The 25,514-nt window shown below is 35.3% G+C and overlaps 1 protein-coding gene and 2 pseudogenes across 3 annotated transcripts; 2 read left to right on the plus strand and 1 right to left on the minus strand.

Annotated features, from left to right (window-relative positions):
- Window positions 1-154: 154 nt before the first annotated feature.
- On the plus strand, window positions 155-3,012 carry LOC125209068 (late blight resistance protein R1-A-like; annotated as a pseudogene).
- A 1,743-nt stretch (window positions 3,013-4,755) lies between these two features.
- On the minus strand, window positions 4,756-9,015 carry LOC125213118 (pentatricopeptide (PPR) repeat-containing protein). Of its 3 annotated transcripts, XM_048113488.2 has the most exons (4): window positions 8,816-9,015; window positions 6,124-8,707; window positions 5,405-5,662; window positions 4,756-4,970 (listed from the first exon to the last, which is right to left on the minus strand). In XM_048113488.2, the coding sequence occupies exon 2, from the start codon at window positions 8,613-8,615 to the stop codon at window positions 6,285-6,287; it is 2,331 nt and encodes a 776-aa protein (XP_047969445.1). In that variant the 5' UTR covers window positions 8,616-8,707; window positions 8,816-9,015; the 3' UTR covers window positions 4,756-4,970; window positions 5,405-5,662; window positions 6,124-6,284. The 3 variants fall into 3 exon arrangements, with proteins under 3 accessions (XP_047969445.1, XP_088920028.1, XP_088920027.1); XM_089063902.1 differs by having other exon boundaries at window positions 5,405-5,643; window positions 6,124-9,015; XM_089063901.1 differs by having other exon boundaries at window positions 6,124-9,015.
- Window positions 9,016-14,568: 5,553 nt separating this feature from the next.
- On the plus strand, window positions 14,569-20,067 carry LOC125218829 (putative disease resistance protein RGA1; annotated as a pseudogene).
- The last annotated feature ends 5,447 nt before the right edge of the window (window positions 20,068-25,514 follow it).

The following is a 25,514-nucleotide window of genomic DNA, read 5'->3' on the forward strand; positions in this document are numbered from 1 at the left end:
AGGTTTAAAAATTAAAATGAACAAAGAGTATAACGGCCAGAGGATAAAGTTTTTGAAAAAAAAAATGAAACCAGTAACATAGAGTACAAAAGAGTATTACTTATATTGCCACAATAATTGAGTAAATATATGTAGACCATACTCAGTGGATTACTGGTATGAGTGATAGCTTGTGCTCTAATCTCAGTCAACAAAGATAACTGTCTTTTTTTTGCTCTCATTGCTGCAAGAAATCTGATGTAAAAAAAATGGCATACAATCTTCAATCTCTCATCACCATCCTACAACAAATCCTACATCCTCAACAAACCCACTGGACTTTTGATCACAACAAACCCCAACTCCAATCCCTCCTCCACAAAGCTCAATCTCTGATCCAGATTCTTGAAAATTCTCCACACACCAAAGCAGCAAGTCTGGAAAGCCAAATCAGAGATGTAGTGTATAAAACAGAAGACATCATTGAATCACAGATGCTTCATCAAATGCTCTCCAACCCAGAAAGCCAGATCTTGACCTTCTCCACACCAGATCTGCAACAACTAACTCAACAGCTTGATTCTGCGCTGGCTTTCTTGCATGATCTGACACCAGATTTGCTGGTGGAATGTGAGGAAAAGAGTGCTTCTTCTTCTTCTTCCCTGAGGTTTAAGGGAGATTTAGTGGGAGTTGACGAAGATCTGTTGCAATTGAAGGATCGTCTCACGAATGTGGAGAGGAAGCTGGAGATCGTCCCCATCGTTGGTATGGGAGGTATCGGTAAGTCCACCCTTGCTCGGAATATTTATGAAGATCCGTGTATTGTGTCTCACTTTGATTATCGGGGATGGGCTGCGATTTCGCAAGTTCCCAACATGCGGGAAATTCTGTTTAGTCTTCTTCGTGGCCCGAGTGAAAAGGTCAGCGATGAACTGGCTGGATGCGGAGATTATGAGTTGAGAGATATATTGTATAAGCGGTTGTTTGAGCGAAGATACCTGATCGTGTTGGATGATATATGGAGCACAAAAGTCTGGGATGTGATAAGGATGGGAGTCGAATTGTGATCACCACTAGAGAGTCTGATGTGGCGGAACATGTTGCAGGCTCGAAGAGTCTACATCATGTGCGGTTGCTAGATGAGTTTGCGAGTCGGGATTTACTTTGCCAGATTGTGTTTGGGGAAGAGGATTGCCCTGGCGAATTGCAACTGGTGGCGGCTACGATTGGGAGCGATTGCAGTGGGCTTCCTCTTGCCATTCATGTGATCGGAGGGCTCTTGTCAAAGGTCGAAAGATCAAGAGATGTTTGGTATAGTTTTTCAACAGATGTAAAAGCTTCAATTGTTGAATCGGACGAGCATTTCTCCAGTATACTTTCCTTGAGTTATAACCACTTACCGATTCGCTTGAAACCATGTTTCTTGTATATGGGAGCTTTTCCAGAAGATTACGAGATTAAGGGATCTAGACTTAAGAGTATGTGGATAGGCGAAGGATTTGTGAAATATAATGGAGATAAGAGTTTGGAGGACGAGGCCGAGGATTACTTAAAAGCTCTGGTGGAGAGGAATCTACTTTTCGTTAAACGAAAAAAGAAGAATGGGAAACCAATGAGTTACTCAATCCATGATCTTTTGAGGGATCTATGCATAAGAAAGGCTAACGAGGAGAAGTTTTTAAACGTCAAGAATTCCTTGCGCCGTGTTAGTATTCTCTCACCATTTGGAATAGAAGATGTGTGTGCTTCACCCCGATTGATATCAAGTGTTCGATCTTTTATATGCGCGGAAAATTGGTTTTTATCTCCTATCTTTTCCGCATTAAGATTGATTCGGGTGCTAGATGTAATGAGCAAGGTATACAAAGAGTTCCCAAAAGAAATACTACAACTTGTCAACTTACGTTACTTAGCTTTCTCGTGCACTTCAGGTTTTCCAATTGGAATATCAAGATTGCGGAATATGCAAACCTTGATTTGTCAACAACCGACAACGCTTGGTTTGCCATCTGAGATATGGGAGATGTCTGAGTTAAGACATCTTAAGTTGTACACACCAATTGAAATTGGGAATGGATACAACACAAGATGTGCTTGTAAGAAACTGCAGACGATTTACTTTGTGAGGATAACTCCTTCTCTGATTAGGAGTGGTTTCTTTGAGATCATCCCAAATGTCATAAAGTTAGGAATCTATTACATCGACTCACCCGACACTGAAGTTGATCTTAGCCATCTCCACAAACTCGAAAAGTTAAGATGCGAATCTGAGTTGAATAAAGACGGTAGCCGTTTTCTGCACCAACTCAGATTTCCATGTAATATTAGAAAGTTGATTCTAGTTGGTTGTGTGGTGTTCCGGAGTTTCTTGACAACTCTATGTGCGCTACAGAATCTGGAAGTGCTCGTAATAAGCGGTTGTGTGTTTGAAAGAGACGGGGAGGCAGAGGAAGAAGCGTGGGAGGTGACAGAAGGAGATGAGTTTCGTTCGCTGCTATGTCTGCGCCTCATTTTCTTAAATATAGTGCACTGGAGAGCTGATGAGACCAACTTCCCTATTCTCCGGGAGTTGTATGTAACCGGATGCAATGATTTAGAGGAAATCCCATGCGACGTTGGAGATATCCCGACCCTCCAAGTAATTGGCATAAGTAGATGTCGCGCTTCTGTCGTGGCCTCAGCACAACAAATTCAGAAGACGCAACAAGAGGAGTACGAAAACTGCGACCTCAAAGTGGTTATAGAATATTAGAAGCAAAAAGGTACAAATGCTAAACTCCAAGCAATCAAAAGTATGCTACATTTGTTCATATACAACACAGTCTAGTCCTTAATATTCATTTTAAACTTACATGTATCGTTGGTATACTTACTTGATCAAGACTTGTGTGTGACTTTTGTATGGTGTAACTGTTGAGACATCTGAAGATCTTTGTTTTTCTGTGGAAATTCATTTGGATGACTGTTTGTTACAAAGAAGGATGCAAACTAACTAGTCAGTTGGTTTTGTGATTTTGCATCCTTTGTTTTTAATTTGGCATCTCTGTATATTTTTATTTTCCAACCATTGCTCTGTGATTCAGATCTCCAATTTTTTTATTAGAATTGAGAGTATGTTGAGATTACTCATATGGAAGGGATAAATAGAAATGCAGAGAAATTATCATTTCATTTATATGTTCATTTTTTCTAACTTGAGTACATTCCATTGTCATAATTTTATTATCGAGTACCACACCAAATTATGATATTTTAAAAAAGTATCAATTGTTCCACGATGATTTATTTCTGGGAAAATGTCTCGACAAATTGGTGTATATATGTAAAACTTTTAATGATTTCGATGAATAATGATGTAGTCATGTATTAATATGACGACGTAGACAAATAAACGATGTCATCTTAAGACTAAGAAACTAAAAAATGGAGTACAATAAAACAACATTGGTTAAATGGACAATTGAAAATTTTGAAACTTTGTGATTCATTATTAAAATTTTGAAAAATTTAGGACAAACCAAAAATGACATACTTTGCGATTTTATAAGCAATTAACCAATTCCAAAATCATATATATACACGTAGAAACCGACCTAGATGAGAGGTGTAATTATTCATTCAACTTAATACTTATTTACTTTATATACATAGAAACCGACCTAGATGAGAGGCGTAATTAGAGTTGATTGCATAAGCACAATCACAATCAGCTAATGAACTTGATATGCGTCATTTTATTATGACTACTATATATCGAGTTTGGTAAGCTTTGAAATATTATATTATGTAGTTGCACGCTAGTTTAAATGTGCGATTAAATTGAGGATTGTGCTAGAATGTTGCTCATAATAATTTAAATTGTAACATATTTCATCAAATAATCAATAGACAGAAAACTTGAATTACAAAAAAAAAAGAACTAAAAAAATGAATCAACTACAACGTCTCAACATCGCATCTTCCGTTGGGCCTGATCCCAAAAATTTTCTTGATAGGTTCTGATGGAAAATTCAAGAATCGACTCATCCCAAGCACCAAATTCGAGATAATTACTTTGAAGATAAGATTTAGGTTTTAGCAACACAAAACCCGGGTTGCTTCGCCTTCGCTTGGTTTGGGTTGAGAGAGTAAGCAGGATGACGACGACGATGGTGATGATGAGAGACAAAATATTCATACACTTTGATGCCATGCCTGTTTATTTTATACTTATGATTGATTAGTGTGTATGGAATTTCAGTATTGTGATGTGGCTGTATCAATTTATAGAGCCTAAGCCTAATCCTACACGAATTAATTACGTTCATATTTTGTTATATTTTTATCAGTTATAAATTTTGTATATCCTTTATCTATTAGGATTATAATATAATTTGATTTTTATATTTAAAAAACAAATCAAATCTGTTATGTGCATCAAAGATTCAAATCATTATAGAAGATTAAAAAATGTGAGTCTAAAATCATTTATTATATTCTTCCGCTTTGATGGGCCACTCTATACTCCCTTAGTATTTTCTAATAAAGTTGTTTTGCAAATCAGATCTGTTTCATGGCTGTCCCTTGTTTCCAAAAAAATGAAGTCTGAAATTAGACTAAGAAATGCATTTATAGATCTTCTTTAATAAGTGATCATATAACTTGTGGTTACATTAAAAAGAAATATAATATGATCAAATTAAAGATATTAATTTTATAGTATTTTCTTATGGTAACATACTATTTGTACTGCTTAGTTTTCATTTCTCAACTTCAAATATGCAGAGTATTGCAAGAATATGAAAATTGTAAATTAATATCAAAACAAAGTGAAAATCATGCACAATGTGGAGAGGTTATACATAATCCTTCAATCAGGGGAGATGCATGCAATGCTATCATGTAACAAACTATTCTACACATAACAATGAAATCTAAGAAAAACACATCAAGTCTTGATTGATATTCCTAGAATATAACAGCTTCTGTTCCCGACATCCCTGATCGTTCACCTGCAGAAAACGGTGTGCCTGATGTTAGATTTTACGAGGATAGGGGACTAATCTGTCTCATTGAAGCGTACTTGATACTTGGAGTTAAGATCAACCAACCGATATATGGTAAGGTGCAACCCATAATCAAGCAATTCATATGCGAATATCTCAACATTAAATCTAATAGATTCGCATTTATGTTCTATGGTCTATTTGACTTCAAGAGAAATTGCGTGTCTTTTTATTTGATGAGTATACTACCTATGACCATCAAAACATGTTTCAATTTTTCAAAATGAAATTGAATGACGTTCTGTAATCTATATTGAACAACTTATATAACACTCAAACTCTCAGAGTGATCCATTTGCTTGTTTGATGCATAATTTTATGCAGTAGTGTGTTTAGTGATGCGAGAATAAAGTAGAGAGAGTATATATTGGATTGCATACCTTAGCAAATCAGTTGAGGCATGTCCATAAATCCCTTCAATGGAAACATCGAGGTGATCGGGCGGAGTAGGTGATCAACCAAGTCAATGAGTTTAGTAGTCCATTTTCCTACACCTTGATGATCGTTACATTATCACTCTCCAAACTGCTTCTTGAACTTATAGTAAATGGGTGCCATTGCAGCTTCGAAATGCTCGGCACATTCATGAGCATGATGCTAGTTGGACTATAGTTTAAACCTGACAAAAAACCATCAACCTAAACAACAACACAAATATAAATAGTGTTACAAATGAAAAGAGATTAAATATGCAAAAACTCATGTACACTCATGTACATACAGTGTATCCATCTCAACTAGAAATTTTCAATTCCAGTTAGAAATTTAGTTATAATGGATGCACCCATGTACTCTATAGGGTAGCCTGAACAAATGAAACCAAACAAATATCACACATCGATCTAAGAGAGGACTGTAATCACTATACGAATGTCAAGAGTTACTTTATATTATAGGGCAGGCTGTGTTGGCAAATGAAAACAAACAAACAATTGAATTTAAGTTGGCCAGTAAGTGAAGAAGGTATTATCTCAAGGTTCAACTGGTCAAATTGGTTTGACCACTTGTTATTTCACCGACACACCGGTGTTTGAGGCAACGCATTACTCCCTAGTATATCTATGCTGAAAAAGTGCAACACCTCTGTTAGATAGAATACCTTTGTTCTAGGAGAAGTTGAGCTCAACGGTGTGGCATGGAAGAGCCCTAGCAGAGTTGAGGCGAACGTGCTGCCTCGACTGGAGGAATCTGAGGTCTTGGTCTATCATGAAGAGGAGAAGCCGGGGAGCATGATGGAGGCGTAGTTGATGCCAACATGCTTCACCAGTAGTCCCTGCACGAACATGCCCCGGCCCTAAAATGGTGGAAGCGTGTAGCATCCCTAACAATAATCTCTCTCCCAACCAACTTTGATATATACTTGATAGCAGAGTGGCAGTCGTTGCACACCCTAAGGTTCTTCATGATAGTCAGAGTACTCTTCTCCGGCGTATTCATCACTCCAAACACGATAGCGAGCTTCTCACTGTGATGCTTGAGAAGCTGCTCCTTCAACTCCTCATCAAGATCGTGCAAGACTGAATCAGTGTCCGGAACATATCCCATCTTCTTGATCTCTTCCCAAATCTTTGTCAATCTAATATCAATTGCATCTCGTTGTGGATGTAGAGCGTCGTCTGCACCAAAGATATGGACTTCACCTTTGATCTGCAGCCAGCTAATCCCTTGCTCTTTCTTCACCTTCCTATCTTTCATCGACTTTCTTATTATTGCTGCTTCTTCCCATTTCCCACAAGCAGAGTATACATTTGCTAAAGCTGAATAGGCTCCACTGTTGTCTGGATCAATTGAAATCATCCTCTCAGCGGCCATTGCAGCAACCTCCAAATTCTTGTGAGCTTTGCACGACGCTAGAAGCGAACCCCAAGCTATGATATCCGGCTCAATTGTCATGTTAAGTATAAAATCTTGAGCCTCATTCAAAAGTCCAGCTCTACCATAGAGATCAATCATACAAGCACAATGGCTAGAGGTTGGCACGATTCCATGGATATCTATCATCTTTGTGAAGTAGCTACGCCCTTTCTCGACCAATCCCATGTGCGTGCAAGCTGATAGCACCCCAACATAGGTTATATGGTCCGGTTTAATCTCCAACAACAGCATATCCTCAAAGAGCTGCAATGCCTCCTCACCATGCCCGTGTTGGGCTAAACCGGTGATCATTGAAGTCCACGAGACTGGATCTCTTATTTGTTGTATCAATCTGAATGCCTTTCTTGCAGATGTGATGTTGCCAGCCCTTGCATACATGCTGATCAACGCATTCCCCACAGAAACAGATGACATTTCCCCCAATTTCTTTGCAACCGCGTGGATTTGCCCCCCGTGGTTTAAAGAAGCAAGATTTGAACTCACACTCAACATAGCTGCAAGGGTGTAGCTATTAGGCACAATCCCTTCTTCAAACATTGATTTAAAGAGCTTAGTCGCCTCATTGTTGCTCCCGTTTTGAGCATACCCCACGATCATTGCTGTCCACGCCACCACATCACGTTCTTGCAAGGAATCAAAGACCTCCCTAGCCGGATTCATGTCTCCAGCCTTGATGTATCCGTCCAATAAAGCTGTAAACGCGATGACATTGAGAGTACATGTCCCACACGCCTCAAGCATCTTCCTAGCTAACCCAACACTGCCACATTTTGAGTACATGCACACCAACGCGTTCCCAACAGGTCCAGATGTGTCAAACTCAGCTCTAATAATATAAGCATGAATTTGCTTCCCACATGCTAACGCTTGAAGATTTCCACAAGCCGAAAGCACACTCACCAGTGTGTACTTATCGGGTTTCAGCCTAGACTCGTTGAGCATTCCCCTAAACATTCCCAGAGCTTTGGCATCAAAGCCTCGCTGATTGTAGCCTGCAATCATTGAATTCCAAGAGATCGCATCACGTTCCTCCATTTGCTCGAATTGAGCCAACGCCTCTTCCACCTGACCTCTCTGCATATACAATGTGATGACAGCATTCCAACTCGAAACATTTCTCAGCTCAATTCTCTCAAACACAGCCACTGCTGTTGCTGCATCACCTGACTTTGCATACATATTAAGCAAAGAATTGGCAACAGAAACCGCACGGAACAAGCCTAGTTTAACCACAAAAGAATGCAGCTTTCTTCCCACATCCAACGCTTCAACAACTGCACACGACGCGAGAATATTAGTGAATGTATACTCCGTGGGTACCGAGCCACGGTTGATCATCTCCATAAACATTGCGAGAGCAGCACCGAAACGCCCCTTTTGATTGTACCCAACGATCAGAGCGGTCCAGGAAACAGAATCTGGTTGCGGCAATTCGTCGAATATCTCGAGCGCTTGGCGGGTCTTCCCCTGTTTTGCATAAGCTGACAAGAGGGTGTTGTGCGTAGACACATTCTTGACGGGAATTTCATCGAACACTTTGCGGGCTTCGAAGAGAAATCCAGTTTTCGCGTATGCGTTTATGACACGGTTCATCAAGATGACTCCGAAGTTGAGGCCGGACTTGATTATGCCGGCGTGTGCTAGTTTTACAGCGAAAGGACGTCTGGTTTGGATGCTTGTTTGCAGAATTGAAGTATACTTTTCCCGATTCGACATGGTAAAGAGATGAAACGTAAATATTAGCTCTCTTCGTCCCAAACTGCGGCAATGCTGTTTGCTTCATACCTCATTATTTCAAGGCGGCGATGCTGAAAACAAAGTGTCCAATAATAAATCGAATGAAAAGAGCTAGATTGGAATTATTTATTAGCCGGATTTGGAATCGATTCGTACAGCAACACATGCTAAATGTTTACCTAGTGTATTATGCGAAAATGGAAGAAAAAATGACAAAGATTTGTGGCAGTCTGGGAGGCAGGAGCTGAAAATCGATGTTATAAATCGGTAACCAGAAACAGAGATATGCTATATGGGATAATTAGTTGGGCTAATAGTTTATTTGGGCTTCTAAACTAGTCTCATAGGAATTACTCCTAGGTTGTGTTTGGGAACATGGAATTGGAGGTGTGGAATTGGAATTGGAGCCTTCAATTCTAAATCTAATATTTGGCACCACAAAAATGTTTGGATTTGAAATTGAATTGCAATTCCAAATCTTCCAATTCCACAATTTGAATTCCATATCAAAGATAGAAAATTTGAATTCCAAATAGTCATAAAATAAGATAAATTCACTATATAGCCACAACACACACTTCACATACTACACATATTTCACACACTACACACGCTACGCACATTTTACACACTACACATATTTCACATACTACACACATTTCACACACTACACACATTTTACACACTTCACACACTACACATATTTCTCACACTACACACACTACACACACTACTCACATTTCACACACTACACACACTACACACATTTCACACACTACACACACTACACATATTTCACACACTACACACATTACACACATTTCACACACTTCACACACTACACACATTTCACATATTTCACACACTACACACATTTCACACTCTACACACTACACACTACACACATTTCACATATTTCACACAATACACACACTATACACATTTCACATATTTCACACACTATACACATTTCACATATTTCACACACTACACACTACACACATTTCACACACTTCACACACTACACACACTACACACACTTCACACACTACACATATTTCACACACTACACACATTTCACACTCTACACACTACACACTACACACATTTCACATATTTCACACACTACACACATTTCACATATTTCACACACTACACACACTATACACATTTCACATATTTCACACACTACACACTACACACATTTCACGTATTTCACACATTATACAGTTTCTAAATCTTTTGTTATGATTAATTTACAATTAATTTAATATTTTATTGAATAAATACATTTTTATTAATTTTTTTTATTTTTTAAATTTTTTTAATTTTTTTTTCAATAAAAACTTGCCAGAGTAATAATGAACTATAATTGAAAAAAAATTTCAATAAATTTTTTTTAAAGAAAAACTAATAAATTTTTTTAAAAGATTTTAAAAAATTTAAAAAAATAATTTTTTTAAATAAAAAAACTAAAAGAAATTTAAAAAAAAAAATTAAAATTAAAAAAATATAATTTTTTTTTAAAAAAAAAATTACTTTTTTTATAAAAATTTTATTAAAAAATTAAAAAAAAACTAAAATAAAAATTGAAAAGTGTGTAGTGTGTGAAATATGTGTAGTGATATGTGTAGTGTGTGAAGTGTGTGAAGTGTGTGTAGTGTGTAGTATGTGTAGTGTGTGAAATATGTGTAGTGTGTATATGAATATCAGACATGTCAATTCAATTTCATATCAATTCTCATTTTTACCAAACATAGGATTTGGAATTGAATTATAATTCAATTCCTTCCAATTCAATTCCGATTCAACTCCAATTCCAATTCAACTCCAATTCCGTGTCCCAAATTAGGGTTTTGTTGGGTGGCGGCGTATGAATGGACAGTTCTATTCATATGGTGTATGTCTTAATTATTCCTAATGTATTTTAATTATCAGATTTAATAATTGTAATCTTAAGTTAATCAGATTTGGTTGAATTAAGTTAATCAGGGAATAAAAAAAAAATTAAGTTAATCTTAAATTTATTTTGTTTTGGGCCATTTTAATGGAGGAAAAAATTTATTAGGCCTGTTGTAATATTTATATATATAATTTGGGCCAGATTTATAGTTTCCGTGCGGCCCATTATTGTTATATCTGAAAAATCACAATGTCATTTTTTTAATATAATATATATAAATATTTATTTTTATTTTTATTAAAAGGGAAAAATCCAATTTTTTTAAAGTTTCAAGATATTAGGGCGAATATCCTAAATTTAATTTTTTGTAATTTACTTCTATCCTATTAACAATAATAATTTCTATTTGTGTAACTTATGAACTATTTATTAATTGGAAGTTGAGTGAGTAATGTGTTTCTTTGCACAAATTACAAATATATTAAATTTTGTTTAAAATTGGAAAAGAAATTTAGATTATGACCAGACGTTCATTTTTCTTTATTTAGATTATTGACTAGACATTCATTTTTTATTCCTTTTCGTTGTAGTTGTCGTTGGTTGATCGAGAATTCCATAATCTATCTATACTACTAAATGAGAGAGTTGGATGAAAAGTCAATATTGTCCTTTTCGGAGGGAAAATATAAAGCTATTTTGTTTACTTTTTTGGTCATTTTGAAAAATGACAATCATTGGATAGAAAATTGGTTCAATTAAATGATAGCTTCTCAATCAAGATTTTGAACAATTATAATAGTATGTACGTATTATAAAAATTAAATTTTTCAATAACTGATTTATTGAATATTTTTATAATCCTTTAGATATTAAAATTATCATATGCAATATAAAACTAAATTCATTATTTTATATTTAATATTAAAGCTATATAGTATATAAATATATTTACATTTAAATTTAGTGTACATAATTACGGAATAAGATGAAATTATATATATTTAAAATTAAATCTAACTTATAAAGTTTGTATAACTTCTTAATATAAATAGTAGTGTAAATTGTCACCATTATTCAAAACAACCAAGATGCATAAATTGTTATAGTTATTTTAAGTGATAATTTACTTTTTATACGTATATGTGGAGGGCAGTAAGAAATTTATTCTTTCTAATATTAAAAATTCATTTAGTCTTTGGCCATGTATATCAAGTTATGCTATGGTCTGAAGTTAAACAAAAGAAATAAATAATCAACTAAAGTGTGATTATTGGATAATACAAATTTTTTAACTTGACTTCTCAAAGAAGTTTTAAATTTTTTTGATTTAAATTATTCATATATTTAATGTGGATATGTTTAATATTCCAGAAATTTTTCAATTAATTTTTTTAATGAAGCTATTAAATTTTAATTTACCTTTTATTTGGATTAATGACTACCATAGCACTATCAATAAATATTTTTACTCACACATATTTTCTTTATTTGTATATCTTATTATAATTAAGTCATATTCTTTGAACATAGTTACGCATCTTCTTTTTGTCATTAATTTTTATTGTTTTTACTCCATTTAAATTATAAATTAAAATTGTATAGATATTTCATTCATTAGGGACTAGTAAATTCTTCATTTAGAGTTAGACAAGATAAATACATTTCTGCTTTTTTAAATCTTCACATTGATTAGAATTTATATTTTCTATACATTTATTATATTTTGTATTCATTATTTGAAACTCTTATGTGCTGTGCATAGTACAGGTGTTAATACTAGTAGTATATAATTTGTATGATGTGATAATTAAGAAGAGAGAAAGTGCGGTTTAAATAATTGTTTCCTAAGAGCATCCACAATAGGGGCAGACATCCCGACGGACAAGCCCAAGGACATTCCAAAAACACCTCCGATCACGTCATAAGGACATCTCACTGCACTATCACGTTATTAGGACATCCAACTGCACAATAGCTGACAAGTACGCAATTACAGAATTAAAATTTCAACACGAATACAGGGAAAATGCAACCATTTTATTTATAAAAAAAACATACATATTTAAATTAAAAAAAAAAATACATGGTTCACTAAAAAAAACCATCCCAAACCAAAAAACGATTCAAACAAAGTACATGTTATTCCTTGAATCTGTATAGTTTGGCGCTAGCCGAATGGGGTTTCCGGGGGTCGGAGTGCTCCCGGCCCGACGGTATGATATGTTTTTGTTTTAGGCCTTCCTTTCGACGATCATGTTATGCATGATAATAAATGCGTTAGCCGGTCGCTCGTCCGTGGTGCAAATGAAACGAAGTTCAACGAGCCGCATAAATAGAGTTTTGAAAAAAAAAATTGAAAATTACTGATGTCCGTCGGGACGTCCGTCAAGTCACCACAATAGCGGACGACTCGACGGATGTCCGCGCATGACCGCGGACGACCTCTCACCGTCCATGACGTCCGTCGCCCGCTCGTCTGTCGCAATAGTGGACGTCACCGACGGACGAGCCGCTTGTTGGTCGGATGAAATTTCTTCTTGTTCTTAAACAATTGTTCAAGCTGAATGTTCAGCATCCATGTTTGGTAGTCATCTTTATCAAATTTGGATTTGATTCGATAAATGCAATGTATGATTATATTTCCTAAGAAACATCAGTTGTGGGAAAATCCCAGATAAAATCAAGTTCATGACTTTTACTGCCAAGGTTTTAAACTCTATAGGAAAAATGTAGAAATTGGAGAAGTGGAATGGATGAAGAAACCTCCATAGAAGAGGTTGAAGAAATGCTCGACTAAAGAGATGGAGAGAAAAGGAAAATTTGATTTAATGGACTATATTTTGACAAAGGATTAACTACAATTTACAATAAAATGCCTTTATATAGGCTGGAAAAATGCTAAACTACCTAATTAAAAGCTAACCAAATTACAATTTTATTTTCTATTTCAACAAAAAATTCAGAATTCGATTATATTTTGGATATTATCAACCATCAGCTTAATAAATATTTGGGATAATTGAAACTATTAAAATTTACTTTTATGTATTAAATCGAAAAAACTAAGATTGTTCACCGACACGCCCAACCAACAATTTAATGCTAGAAGAGAGTGGTTGTACAGGTATTTCCAACTAACTACTTTTCCATGTGACTGTAAGAGCATCAACAATAGGTTGGACACTTGACACTTTGGCTGGACACTTTTACGTCTTTTGTCCATAGCCACTTTTTATTTGTCTACGGCCACAAAAAAAAATTTCGCAGCAATAGTGGACACTTTTTTTAGCCACATTTCACTTTATTTTATTTGTTGTATATTTTATAATAAAAACAATTAAAAATTCGAAATTTAAAAAAAAAAAAAAATTGGAAATCGGCGACCGCGGTTTCGCCGTGCAACAGATATCCGCGGCGGCCGCCGCTTTTCTCTCTCCTCCGGCTTGTCCTCGGCGCTTTCGGGGCGAAAGCCCTTTCGCCCCACAAAAGCCGTCCGCCTCCGAGGCGGCCGCTTCCACCACAATAGACAGCCACGGCTTAGCCGCGATCGGGGCGGCCGCTGCGCCGCCCCTATCATGGATGCTCTAAATGTTGAACTTTTAAATGTTACTCCCTCCGTCCTAGATAATTTGGGACACTTTGATCCGACACGGGTTTTAAGAAATCTAATGGAAAGTAAGTTGAAAAAGTTGGTGGGATCTGAGTCCTACTTTTAAAGTATTAGTTTTATAATAAAATGTGAGTAGGAATGAGTTAGTGGAATATGTGGTCCACTACCAAAAATGATAAAAGTGAAGTGAGACAAATAATGTGGGATGGCCCGAAATGGAATATTGGGTCGAATTATCTGGGACGGAGGGAGTAATACAATATAGTTATTAGACTTCAAAATTATTTCGAAATTTAGAGATGTTTGCAATAAATAAATTTGTAGCTAAAAGTTTTTAAAATAATAAAAAGTATACACGTGATCATATATCAAAAAGTACGTATGTTAACGTTGATTGTATTATTTGAGTCAAGAAAAAGCAGACATATGGAGTAATTGATTGTACCAAAAAGTGGTTGGATATAATTATCAAGTTTATAGATACTATACTATTTTTCTCAAGATAAACTTGCAAGCATTTCCTTCTCTAGATCTCTCTCACCATCTGCGACTGAATCTTGCAACAAGTAAGTTATTTTTTTTTTCATTTTTTGTTAATGGGATTTTTATGTCAAATCAACTTGTAAAGTTTCATCTTGCTGCGAGTATCATGGATTGTCCTATCTTTGTGTTGTGTGTATTTTCTTAGATTTATATATTGATATCATAATTTTGTGACTGAGATTTATTTGTGGGAGTAGTAAATTGGTTCTTTATTTTTTAAAATTCATAAAGAATTGAAAGAAGGAGCTTGTTGTTTTTGTGGATATGAAAAATAGTAGTACTCATAAAAAGTGAATATTAGATATATTATATGCCTTTTCAAGAGATAGAGAGATGAAGTGTTGGAATTATGGTAACGTATGTTGGTGGTACTTATTAGTGCTACAAGTTCAATAATATGATGGATGAGTACATTTTTTTTTGATAGTGCATGAGTATTTGAATAATCACTCATAGGTTTATAATTAAGAGCTTATTTAAAAAGTTCTCTCATTTTAGATCTCTCTGTGTGAAACCATGGATGGAGGTGCTGCTGCCATTGAAGTTCTTGTTCAGAACCTGATCAACGCTTTGAAGGAAGAGTACTCTTTGATTCGAGGTCTCGATGGAGCTGCCCAACAGCTGCAGAGGACTTTGGACATGATTCAAGCCTACTTGAATGATGCTGAGAAGAAATCCATCTCTGACAAGGCTGTCAAAGTATGGTTAAAGCCAGCTTGAAGTTGTGGCTTTCGATGCTGATAATGTGTTGGACGAACTCAGCTATCAACTTCTCCGGAACCCTAGACACCCAATCCCAGTCCCAAGGCCAAGGATAGGGTACTATCATGCTTCTCATTCTGCAAACGCATTTCGCGTCGGCATAATATGGCTCAAACTATCAAAAATATCAATGCGGAGTTTGAGTGTATGAACAAAAAGGCAATAGATCTTCGCCTTCAAAGCATACTTCTGAATGCACCTGCTGCTGCGGCTGAAACTTCCATTGAGACAGATTCATTTAGTCGTGATCCAATCTTTGTTGGAAGGGATGATGATGTGCCCATACTAGTTGACATGGTCACCCATATCCCCGAAGAGCAGACCTTCTCCATTGCTGCTCTTGTCGGAATGGGGGGCATGGGGAAGACTACGTTGACCAAGAAAGTCTTCAATCATGAAAGCATAATGTCTCGATTCGAATCACTTATTTGGGTTCATGTTTCTCAAACTTTTGATCCAATCAGTCTTTTCAACAAAATCTATTCAACGTTGACTTCAAATACTGGTGATAGAGTTGAGATCAAGGAAGTTATCCTGAAAAATCTTCGAGAAGCTCTCAAGGCTAAAAATTATCTTCTTGTTCTTGATGATGTGTGGAACGAAGATGCTTTGAAATGGAAAGACTTTATGAATTCCATGGAGGGGGTTACCTCTACAAAGGGCAATTGCATTATCATCACTACCAGGAAGGAAAAGGTTGCTTCAATTACTGGGCCATTTCATGTTCATCCTTTAAAAGGCTTATCAAATAATGATTGTTGGTCTATTATCAAAGCAAATGCTAGTGATGGAAATGGAGAAGTTCCATCAAGATTTGAGAATATTGGAAGAGAGATTGCAACAAGATGTCAGGGTTTGCCCTTAGCTGCAAATGTTGTTGGGGGTGTGCTTCGCCGCTGCAAGTCCGAACAAGAGTGGCGTTCTATCAAAGAAAACTGGCTCTCGGATGATGAAGGAGGTGATAATATCTCAAATATATTGAAGTTGAGTTATAATCATTTGCCTTCACCGTCACTCAAAAAGTGTTTTGCGTATTGTTTGATTTTTCCCAAAGGTCGGAAAATCGAGAAGGATGAGTTGATTGAACTGTGGATGGCAGAAGGGTTTCTTCAACCAAGCCGAAAAGATGATATGGAGTCTGTGGGGAACATGTTTTTTAATGTGCTGCTACAGAACACTTTGTTGCAAGTTGCGAAGAGAGATAATTATGAAAATGTGGAAAGTTGGGTGATGCACGATCTCGTGCATGATCTCGCTTCTTCTGTTTTATCTAATAACTAGTATTAACCCACGCGCTATGCGCGACTTAAAATATTTTCGTACTATCATTTTGATATTATGAATAAATAAAATAAGTGACAATATCATTACATATTACATAAGACTAAAAAATTTAGAAATATATACCAAGGTAGAGTATATAAATCTAATAAAATATTTTATATACAAATGAAATATTAGGAGATAATAATATCATTATAAAATGATAAAATGATGAACTATAAAACAAATAAAAAGCACACATGTATAAATATGAATAAAATCTAATAGTAAATAAAACAATAATTCGTAAGTGTACTTATATTTGTAAACAATCTTGAAAGTAGAATAATTCGTAATTCATGTAATTATGGTAGAATTAATTTTTAAATCGTAATTGAATCCACGAATACAATTTTATATTATGTAATCAAAGTGTAAAGAATGGAATGTTGTTTGAAAATTCAAAACCTAACACTAATTTAATTCCATAATTTTAGGGATAGATGCATAATTATAGGGATAGATTGTAACTAATTTAGATTTATGTAATGCATGTAAATGTAATTCAAAATTTAGTGTTACATATATATATTATACTAAACAATTATACTCCATATGGAAAATATCTCTACCATTTTCAATAGTAGTACGATTTTGCATACAAATTTTTCATTTCCTAAACCCTCCCTCTTCTGTTTATGCAATCCTTCCTTTTCTCTTTATCTTCTTATACTGCTGCCAGCAAAATATTCACCACCAAATCCTCTTGAAGTGCTCGTGTCGTTCTTCTATATCGGTTTCTCTTTCTTCCTTTCCTCTTGCCTTCCCTTCTTTTTCTATATTGTTTCCTGAAATAAATTATAAACACTTTCTATATATTTTCAAAATAAAACAAAATATTGACATTTCGAATACAATTTTAGAAAAAAAATGTGTTCGTAAACAGTGTAACTCCAGATATGGAGTTTCATTGTTCAAAAACCCATCGTCTTATGCTGGCGTTTTTCCATTGTTGAACTTGAGTAAGAGAATTATTTTGTGAATGAGGTATTTATAGAGATTTGCTTTGTTTCAATTGACTCTTCTTATTCATGTATTAATTAGCATTTGTTGTAGAATATAGAGAAATTTAATGTGTTAATTAGGATTGACCGTAAAACCAAAACCGTTTAATTTCTATCGTTAATTCTTTTTTATTTTATTTTATCATAATACTCATAAATGCATTTTTTGTAATATTTTCTAAAATTATCCTTTTATATGTATAAATAGATATATTATAATGTATTAATGGGATGTATAAAATTTCGGATATTCTCATGATACTAAATCTCCTTCATATTCACAGTCATTGGGAATAATAATTATAATTAATTGCAAGAATAATGACCCAAAATTTATTCATAATTGGCAGTTACAAAATGCACATATTTCTTGCATAACTGCACGAAATTTAACACCAAAATTTATTCATGATTGTTAGTTACACCAAAATTTATATATAATTAAAATTCATACCCAAAACTTATAAATATTTCAAAAGAAGGTCAAAACTCGGCTTTTATATATGTATAGATGCTAATGGCAACATCCCAATTCGATACATGTTTTATAAAGAAGAATCAAGTCATATTCAGGAACAAGTGGCCAAGCATTTGCGAACATTACTCTTGGAAGGTGAAACTTGTGGTACCTTGTTCTCAAATTTCAAATGTTTGCACAGTCTAACTCTCACCAGTGAATGCTATACAAAGTTTCCTGATTCAATTAGGGAATTGATACATTTGAGATATCTTAATATATCCAGTACAAGAATTGAAAATCTGCCAGAGTGGATTGGTGAACTCCATCACTTGCAAACACTAAGAACAAACAGGTTTATTGTATCAGATAGACTGCCAAGTTCCATTAAGTACTTGATTAACTTAAGGCATCTTTATCTACGGTCGGGTAAAGAGATTGGAAAATTAACAAGTCTGCAAACATTACAGAAGTTTGAAGTGGGCACAGAGAAGGGCTACAAAATTGAAGAGCTTGAAAGTTTGAATAATCTCAAAGGAACACTAAAGATTAAGCATCTTGAAAGGGTGTGTGACAAGGAAGAAGCTATGAAAGCAAATGTGTTGTTGAAGTCAAACATATCAAATTTAGCGTTGAAATGGGATGAGGATAGTGACAATGAGAGAAATGATAAGAGTGTGTTGGAAGGCCTCCAACCTCATGCAAATCTGAAGATATTGAAGATTAAAGGATTCAAAGGCAAAACATTTCCAACATGGTGCAAGAAGATGGCAGTATGGGATGGGTCTCAATGCTCTTGGGTACCACTTGATAACTTGATTGAGATAACACTTATGGGGTGCTTAGAATGTGAGGAAATCCCAATGCTGGAGCACTTGCCTAATCTCAAAACTCTTTTTTTGGTGGATTTGAAGAAGCTGAACTTCATAAATTCGCCTTCATTCAAAAATTTAAAAACTCTGATAATATACAATTTAGAGGGATTACAATGTCTGCCAGAATTGTTATTCTATAACAATCAAAGTCTCTCAAATTTATGGATTGTAAAGTGCCATGTGTTGAGTGAATTGCCATATGGGCTGGACACCCTCGATTCTCTAAAAGAGTTGATCCTCGAGGACTGTCCAAATCTGAAGGCGATTGGGAATCTAAGTCACGGAGCAAAAAAATATCAAGGAATCCTCCGTGAGCTAAAAATTGTAGGGTGCAGAGAGCTGGTGCAATTTCCATGTCAAATTCTGGAGTCGTCTGCACCCACAATTGAGGTACTCATATTGAAAGGATTAAGGAGCCTAAAGAATCTACCAATGCTAATTGACTGCTTCGTTAAATCATATCCTTGTCTCAAAGATTTGACAATCAAAGGTGTTCCTAATATCATGACTATCAAGTGTTCTAGTTCTCGATGGTTGAAGGAACTGGAAATAGATGCGAGTGTGAAGTGGTGTAGGGAGACTAGTCTCAGCATTATAGAGACTGTGGATCGCATATTGCAAGGATGTTGCAATTCATTTACTCACTTATACTTGAAAGGGGTTGAAAATTGGGATTGGCTGCCTCAATCAATTCAACATCTCACTACTCTTGATACATTGGAGTTAGAAAATATAGGGGTCGAAGAATTGCCCCAGTGGCTGGGGAACCAGTCTTCTCTAAGGAAATTATGCCTACTTGGTTGTTACAGGTTGAGGTGTCTGCCCTCTGTGGCTGCATTTAAGCGTCTCACTGAATTAGACTTGTTACAAATTACTGATTGCCCGGAACTACACATTGATTCGGAGTGGCACACCCTACCCAATCTGAAAATCAGTGATGGATCAATGACGTAGCAAGTAAGTATAATTTTGTTTAAGATTGTTTTATCAACCTAGTTGGAGTTTATACTTGTTTTAGAGGTTCGATATTTGATCTTGTAGCATAACATTTTATAGTGGAGCTTTTGAGTGGACTCTCAAGTCTCGTGGTTTTTCTCTTTTGCTTCGAAAAGGTTTTCCACGTAAAAATTATTGTCTCACTTTATTTCTCATATTTCTGCCGTTTGTTTGTCGTTGATATATATTGTGCCACATTGTGTTAGAAATGATTATTGACTTGTGTTATTGGGAGAGAAAGAACACTGTTTGTGCTTTCGCATTGTTTGGTTTCTTCCCAACAGTTTGGATTGCTTGTATCGAGTAGTGCTATTTTATGATAAGGTATACTCCCTCCGTCCCGGATTAGGAGTCACTTATTGTTATGGCTCGGATTTTAAGAAGAGTTGAAGTGTGTATTAAATGAAGTGAGATGGTGGAGTGTGTAATAAATGAAGTGGGATGGTTAAAGATGGGTCCCTTTTTGCCTTTTTAGTTTTTTATTTTTGTTTTGGTTTATTTTAATGTAGATAATGACATTTTGATGTAATTTAGATGAACAATTGGGTAAAATTGTATGACCAAATATGAAAAATTCTAAATGTGACTCTTAAACTGAGACGGACTTTTATGGCAAAAAGTGACTCTTAATCTGGGACGGAGGGAGTATTTATTTGCCTCTTTATAACAATGCTGGAGCACTTGAATCAGAAATATCTTTGTTTGTTGGATTTGAAGAATGTGAGGCTCATAAATGATAATCCCTGATTAAAAAATTTAAAATCTCTCATACTATATAAATGAGTAAATGTTAATCTTTGTCCTAAACATATGACCAAAATATGAATGTGGTTCAAAACATTCACTTTTTGAAAAATAGGTCCATAACAAATAAAATCCAAGTCCCAGTGGTCCTTTTTTGACGGTTCCGTCAAAAAATTAATGGTCAATGCCACCGTGCAATTAGCAACACCGTTAGTTTTTATATGGAACCATAAAAAAAGGACTACTTCGACCATATTTTCATTTGTTATGAACCTGTTTTTAAAAAAAGTGAATATTTTGAACAAAATTCGCATTTTGGTTATATGTTTAGGACAAAAATTGACCTATACTCTATATAAATTAGAGGGATTACAAAGTCTTCATGAATTGTTACAAAGTCTTCATGAATTGTTATTCTATAACAATCAAAGTGTCTCAAATTTAGGGATTGTAGAGTGCCTTATGTTGAGTGAAGATGGGCTGGGCACCCTCAATTCTGTAGAAGTGTTGATCATCTTGTACTGTCCAAAACTGAAGTCAATTGAGAATTTGAGTCGCAGAGCAAAGAAATATCAAGGAATTCTCCATGAGCTGAGAATTGAAGGGTGCGAAAAGCTGATGGAATTTCCATGTTAAATAATGCTCGAGTCATCCTCGCTCACTATCGAGGTACTAAGATTGGTGGGATTAAGGAGCCTAAATAATCTACTAAATCATCTCCTCGTCGCAAAGAATTGACAATTAGAGGTATTCCTACTTTCATGGCAAGTGGTATTGTTGAGAGTTGGAGTTTAGGCAGGTTGAAAGAGTTAGAGATAGATGTGAGTGTGGAGTGGTCAAGGGAGAGCAGTGTTGGCATTAGGGAGACTGTGGATGTTGCAACTCGATAAGTTATATTTGAAGGTGGTGGAAAACTGGGAGTGCCTGCCCCAATCAATTCAACACCTCACTGCTCTTTGTGTTGAGGAAAATAATCTATTGCAACAATGGAGAGCTCTCTCTCTCTTGCAATGTTGCATGTTTTTGTCCCCATCCTTATTGTTTGGAGACACGTTTTATCTGCTTTTTCAAATTTCAATCACCTCTTCACCTAAGAGGCTAAGAAGGAAGATTTTCGTCTTTAACCCTTTGGTTTTGTTCATGTTTAGATGTTTTATAACTTAAATTACAAATGTGATATTTTTCCTTTTATGTAGAGCGCATAGGTGAAAATGGAGTCTGGCTGAAGTCGCAAATAGAAAGCAAAGTTAAGAGACATTCCATGCACGTGGACTGCCGGATCCATCACAACATTCCACACGCATGTGTGGTACATTGTGCTCTATCCAGAACATCTTCGTTGTAGCAGATTGGTGAAATTCAGATTTAAATGAGGAAAAGAGGTGGCGGTTTCTGGCATTCCACACTCCACAAAATAGAGAGACAACGACCAAGAATAAAAAAGTAGAAGAAGGAGAAGAAGAAGATCAAGCATCCAAACTCCACCATCTCGGAGACATACTACCATCGACAATTGGAAAACATCATGAATTCTACGGTTTGGTTATCAATACTTCGGATGTGTGGCTAGTTCTTCTTTGTTGGTCCTAGCATTAGTAGGATTAAATGAGAGAATAATTTGTTGAAATCTATATTTAATCCATTGCTTCGGTTTTCATTTATAGTTACCAATTAGGATGCATAGTACTATATTTCTTTACATCTTTTTAATATCGCTATTACTTGGAAATTGGAAGAAAGCATACATGAGGAACTTGCACTGCACGTTTTATCTTGTTAATAGAGAAATTCATATGTGGACTTAGGTTTGAAAGATTCTTTGTCATTTATAATATAGACATATAGTGCTGAGGAAAATAAATTATTGAAGCAGTGGAATGGATCTCTCTCTATTTGCAAAGTTGCAACTCTTTTCTTCCTCTCATTTCCATTTCTTTCTTTCCCCTTTACACTGGCAACACTTTCTTCATACAGATCCACTGATTATACTCAAATTCAACCATCTTATCTTATCTTTTCTGTACATGTTTAAGGGGAGATAAAACATACATGGGAATGAACAAGATCAAATTTAATTTTGTCTGCATTTATTTCCAGAACAACCAAATTTTGAAAAATTTATGATAGAATCGCAACAATATTCCACAACCAAAATCCTATACCCACACAAGATGCAAATGGTTTGTTCAATAATTAAGAAATTCGATAGCTCATGACTATCAGTAGTCTATTTGTTCATGTCTTGAAAATGCATATTATAATTGTTGGGATAGTTCAAACAATCACCATTTAGCTGGTAGCAGTTCATACATGCATACAGTCAGCGACGAAGCCAGGATTTTGTCAGTGGGGGGCCAAATCGTTGTTAACAGTTGTAGAGTATTTAACTCATCGTCAGATGTGGGATATTTTCTCGTCGGCATAGTGGTTGTTGTCAAAAATGACGTCGACGTCATACACCACACTACAACCGGCAATTGGAAAACATCATGAATCTTAAGGTTTGGTTTTCATTACTATTGGTTGATTTATCTTAGCATGCATAGCTGGTTCTTCTTGGTTGCCCCTAGCTTTAGTAGGATGAATTGATAGAATAAATTGCTGAATTTTTTATTTAATTGATTGCTTTTGTTGTCATGTGTGGTTTGGATTGGTTATATACTACTTTATGATGCAGTATATTTATTTGCCTCTTTTTAATCATCACTTTTAGATGCAAATTGGATGAAAGTATAGATGAGGTGGAAACCATTAAGCAGAGGTTGATACTTAACACCCAATCTGTTATGCCTCAACCACTCCTAGGCTGGGTGGAATTTCTTGAAATGGTGCAGCAAGTTGTTGGTCTCCAACAGACAAAAGCCTTAATTGAAGCATTTCCACTTCTAAATTCAGTCTAATGAATAGGGTTTGTTTGTTAACTTCTCTAGAGTACTACAACTCATGAATCAAAGCACTGCCAACAATTACTCCACCACTTCAAAACCTATCCAGTCAAGCATGTGCCAATCTCATTAATCATGTTGCTCTGTTGTACTCCCTCCGTCCCCGATTAATTGTCACTCTTTGACCGGGCACGACTTTTAAGAAATGTAAAGAAAAGTTAGTGGAACGTGAGACCCACTTTTTTATATGGGTTTTATAATAAAATGTGAGTGAAGTGAGTTAGTGGAATGTGAGACCTACTTACCATTTATGGTAAAAATGAAGTATGACAATTATTGAGGGACGGACCGAAATAGAAAAGAATGACAATTAATCGGGGACGGAGGGAGTAATTAACAATCAAAACACTGGAATGAATGTTAACCAAAATGAAATCAACACCTAACAAGAAGACATAATTAAGTAGCATATTATTACATAAGATAAACAGAATCCTAATATCAAGAAAATAAAATCTTCATTTTCTCATTCTGTAGGTCAGAATTCATAGAAGTATAAACAACAATACTTCAGGGGACATAATTTCTATCTATCTTGCTCTTTCACATGGTGTAGGTAACCTATTCCTGACAAAGCTAGGAAGGCTTAAACCTCAAACCAGATAGAATGAACATGAAAGATATATATTTTGATTAGGTAAAGAAACAGCAACAAATCAAACATCATACTGAAATCACAAAGGAGTGAAAACTTGACAATGCAAAATATGGACAACACACAGAGATAAAATCACAAGGAAATAGTCATCTTCAATAAGAGGATATTATGGGTGGATTTTGAATCGATTTATTTAATGATTCGAATAAATTTAAAAAATAGAGTATATTTTTGTGAGATAAATAGGAGTAAGAATTAAAAATTAAAATTCAATATCTACATATAAATCGCGGACAAAAGAGTATTATTCGAGTCAAGAAAAACAGATTGTATCAAAAAGTAGTCAAAAAGGAGACAATGTTGTCCTTGCAATACCACCACAAGTTTAATCTCATTCTCATTAGTATACTACTTTATTCTCAATCTTATAATACTTTCTCTTTAATTATTTATTTTTTGGAGAAATGATAAAGTATAAAAGAGACCAAAGTAGGGGAAAAAAAAGTAAAATATGAGAGACAATAAAAATTTTGCCAAAAAAAAATGGAGCAAGTAGCTTAATACAACCGAAAATGAAATATGAAACAAGTAGCTTAGGATGGATAAATGTAATTGCAAGATAAAATTAAATATATAATGTAATTGCAAGAAATAAATTGGCTGGATGTGGAGATTATGAGTTGAGAGATATATTGCGTAAGAGGTTGTTTGAGCGAAGATACGTGATTGTGTTGGATGATATATGGAGCACGAAAGTCTGGGATGTGATAAGGATATGTTTCCCGGATAATAATAATGAGAGTCGAATTCTGATCACCACTAGGGAGTCTGATGTGGCGGAACGTGTTGCGGGCTTGACTCAACTTATTTTAACACAAATAATACCCGCAAGTGTACGGGGTTAGTGTAGCAATTAGCAAGCAAGAGTATCGTATCCCACAAAGACAAGATTGTATCAACTCAAGTACAACGAACAAACTTCGACTACTGTCTAGATAATCCAAAGAGAAAAGGTTTTGTTCTAACACTACTATAAGCATATAACAATGAAAAATGAATTAAAAGTAACAAGAGGAAATAAACACAAGTGAAAAGATACCACAAAGAGAAGAGTAGAG

The sequence above is a fragment of the Salvia hispanica genome, chromosome 2 (genome assembly GCF_029641045.1).
Source record: "Salvia hispanica isolate PSC_SH4W2 chromosome 2, Shi_PSC_v1, whole genome shotgun sequence".
NCBI classification, from domain to species: Eukaryota; Viridiplantae; Streptophyta; class Magnoliopsida; order Lamiales; family Lamiaceae; genus Salvia; species Salvia hispanica.

What these genes read in the sequence shown, in the direction of transcription:
- LOC125213118 (XM_048113488.2), bottom strand. Translation starts at nt 8,615, where the DNA reads ATGTCGAATCGGGAAAAGTATACTTCAATTCTGCAAACAAGCATCCAA.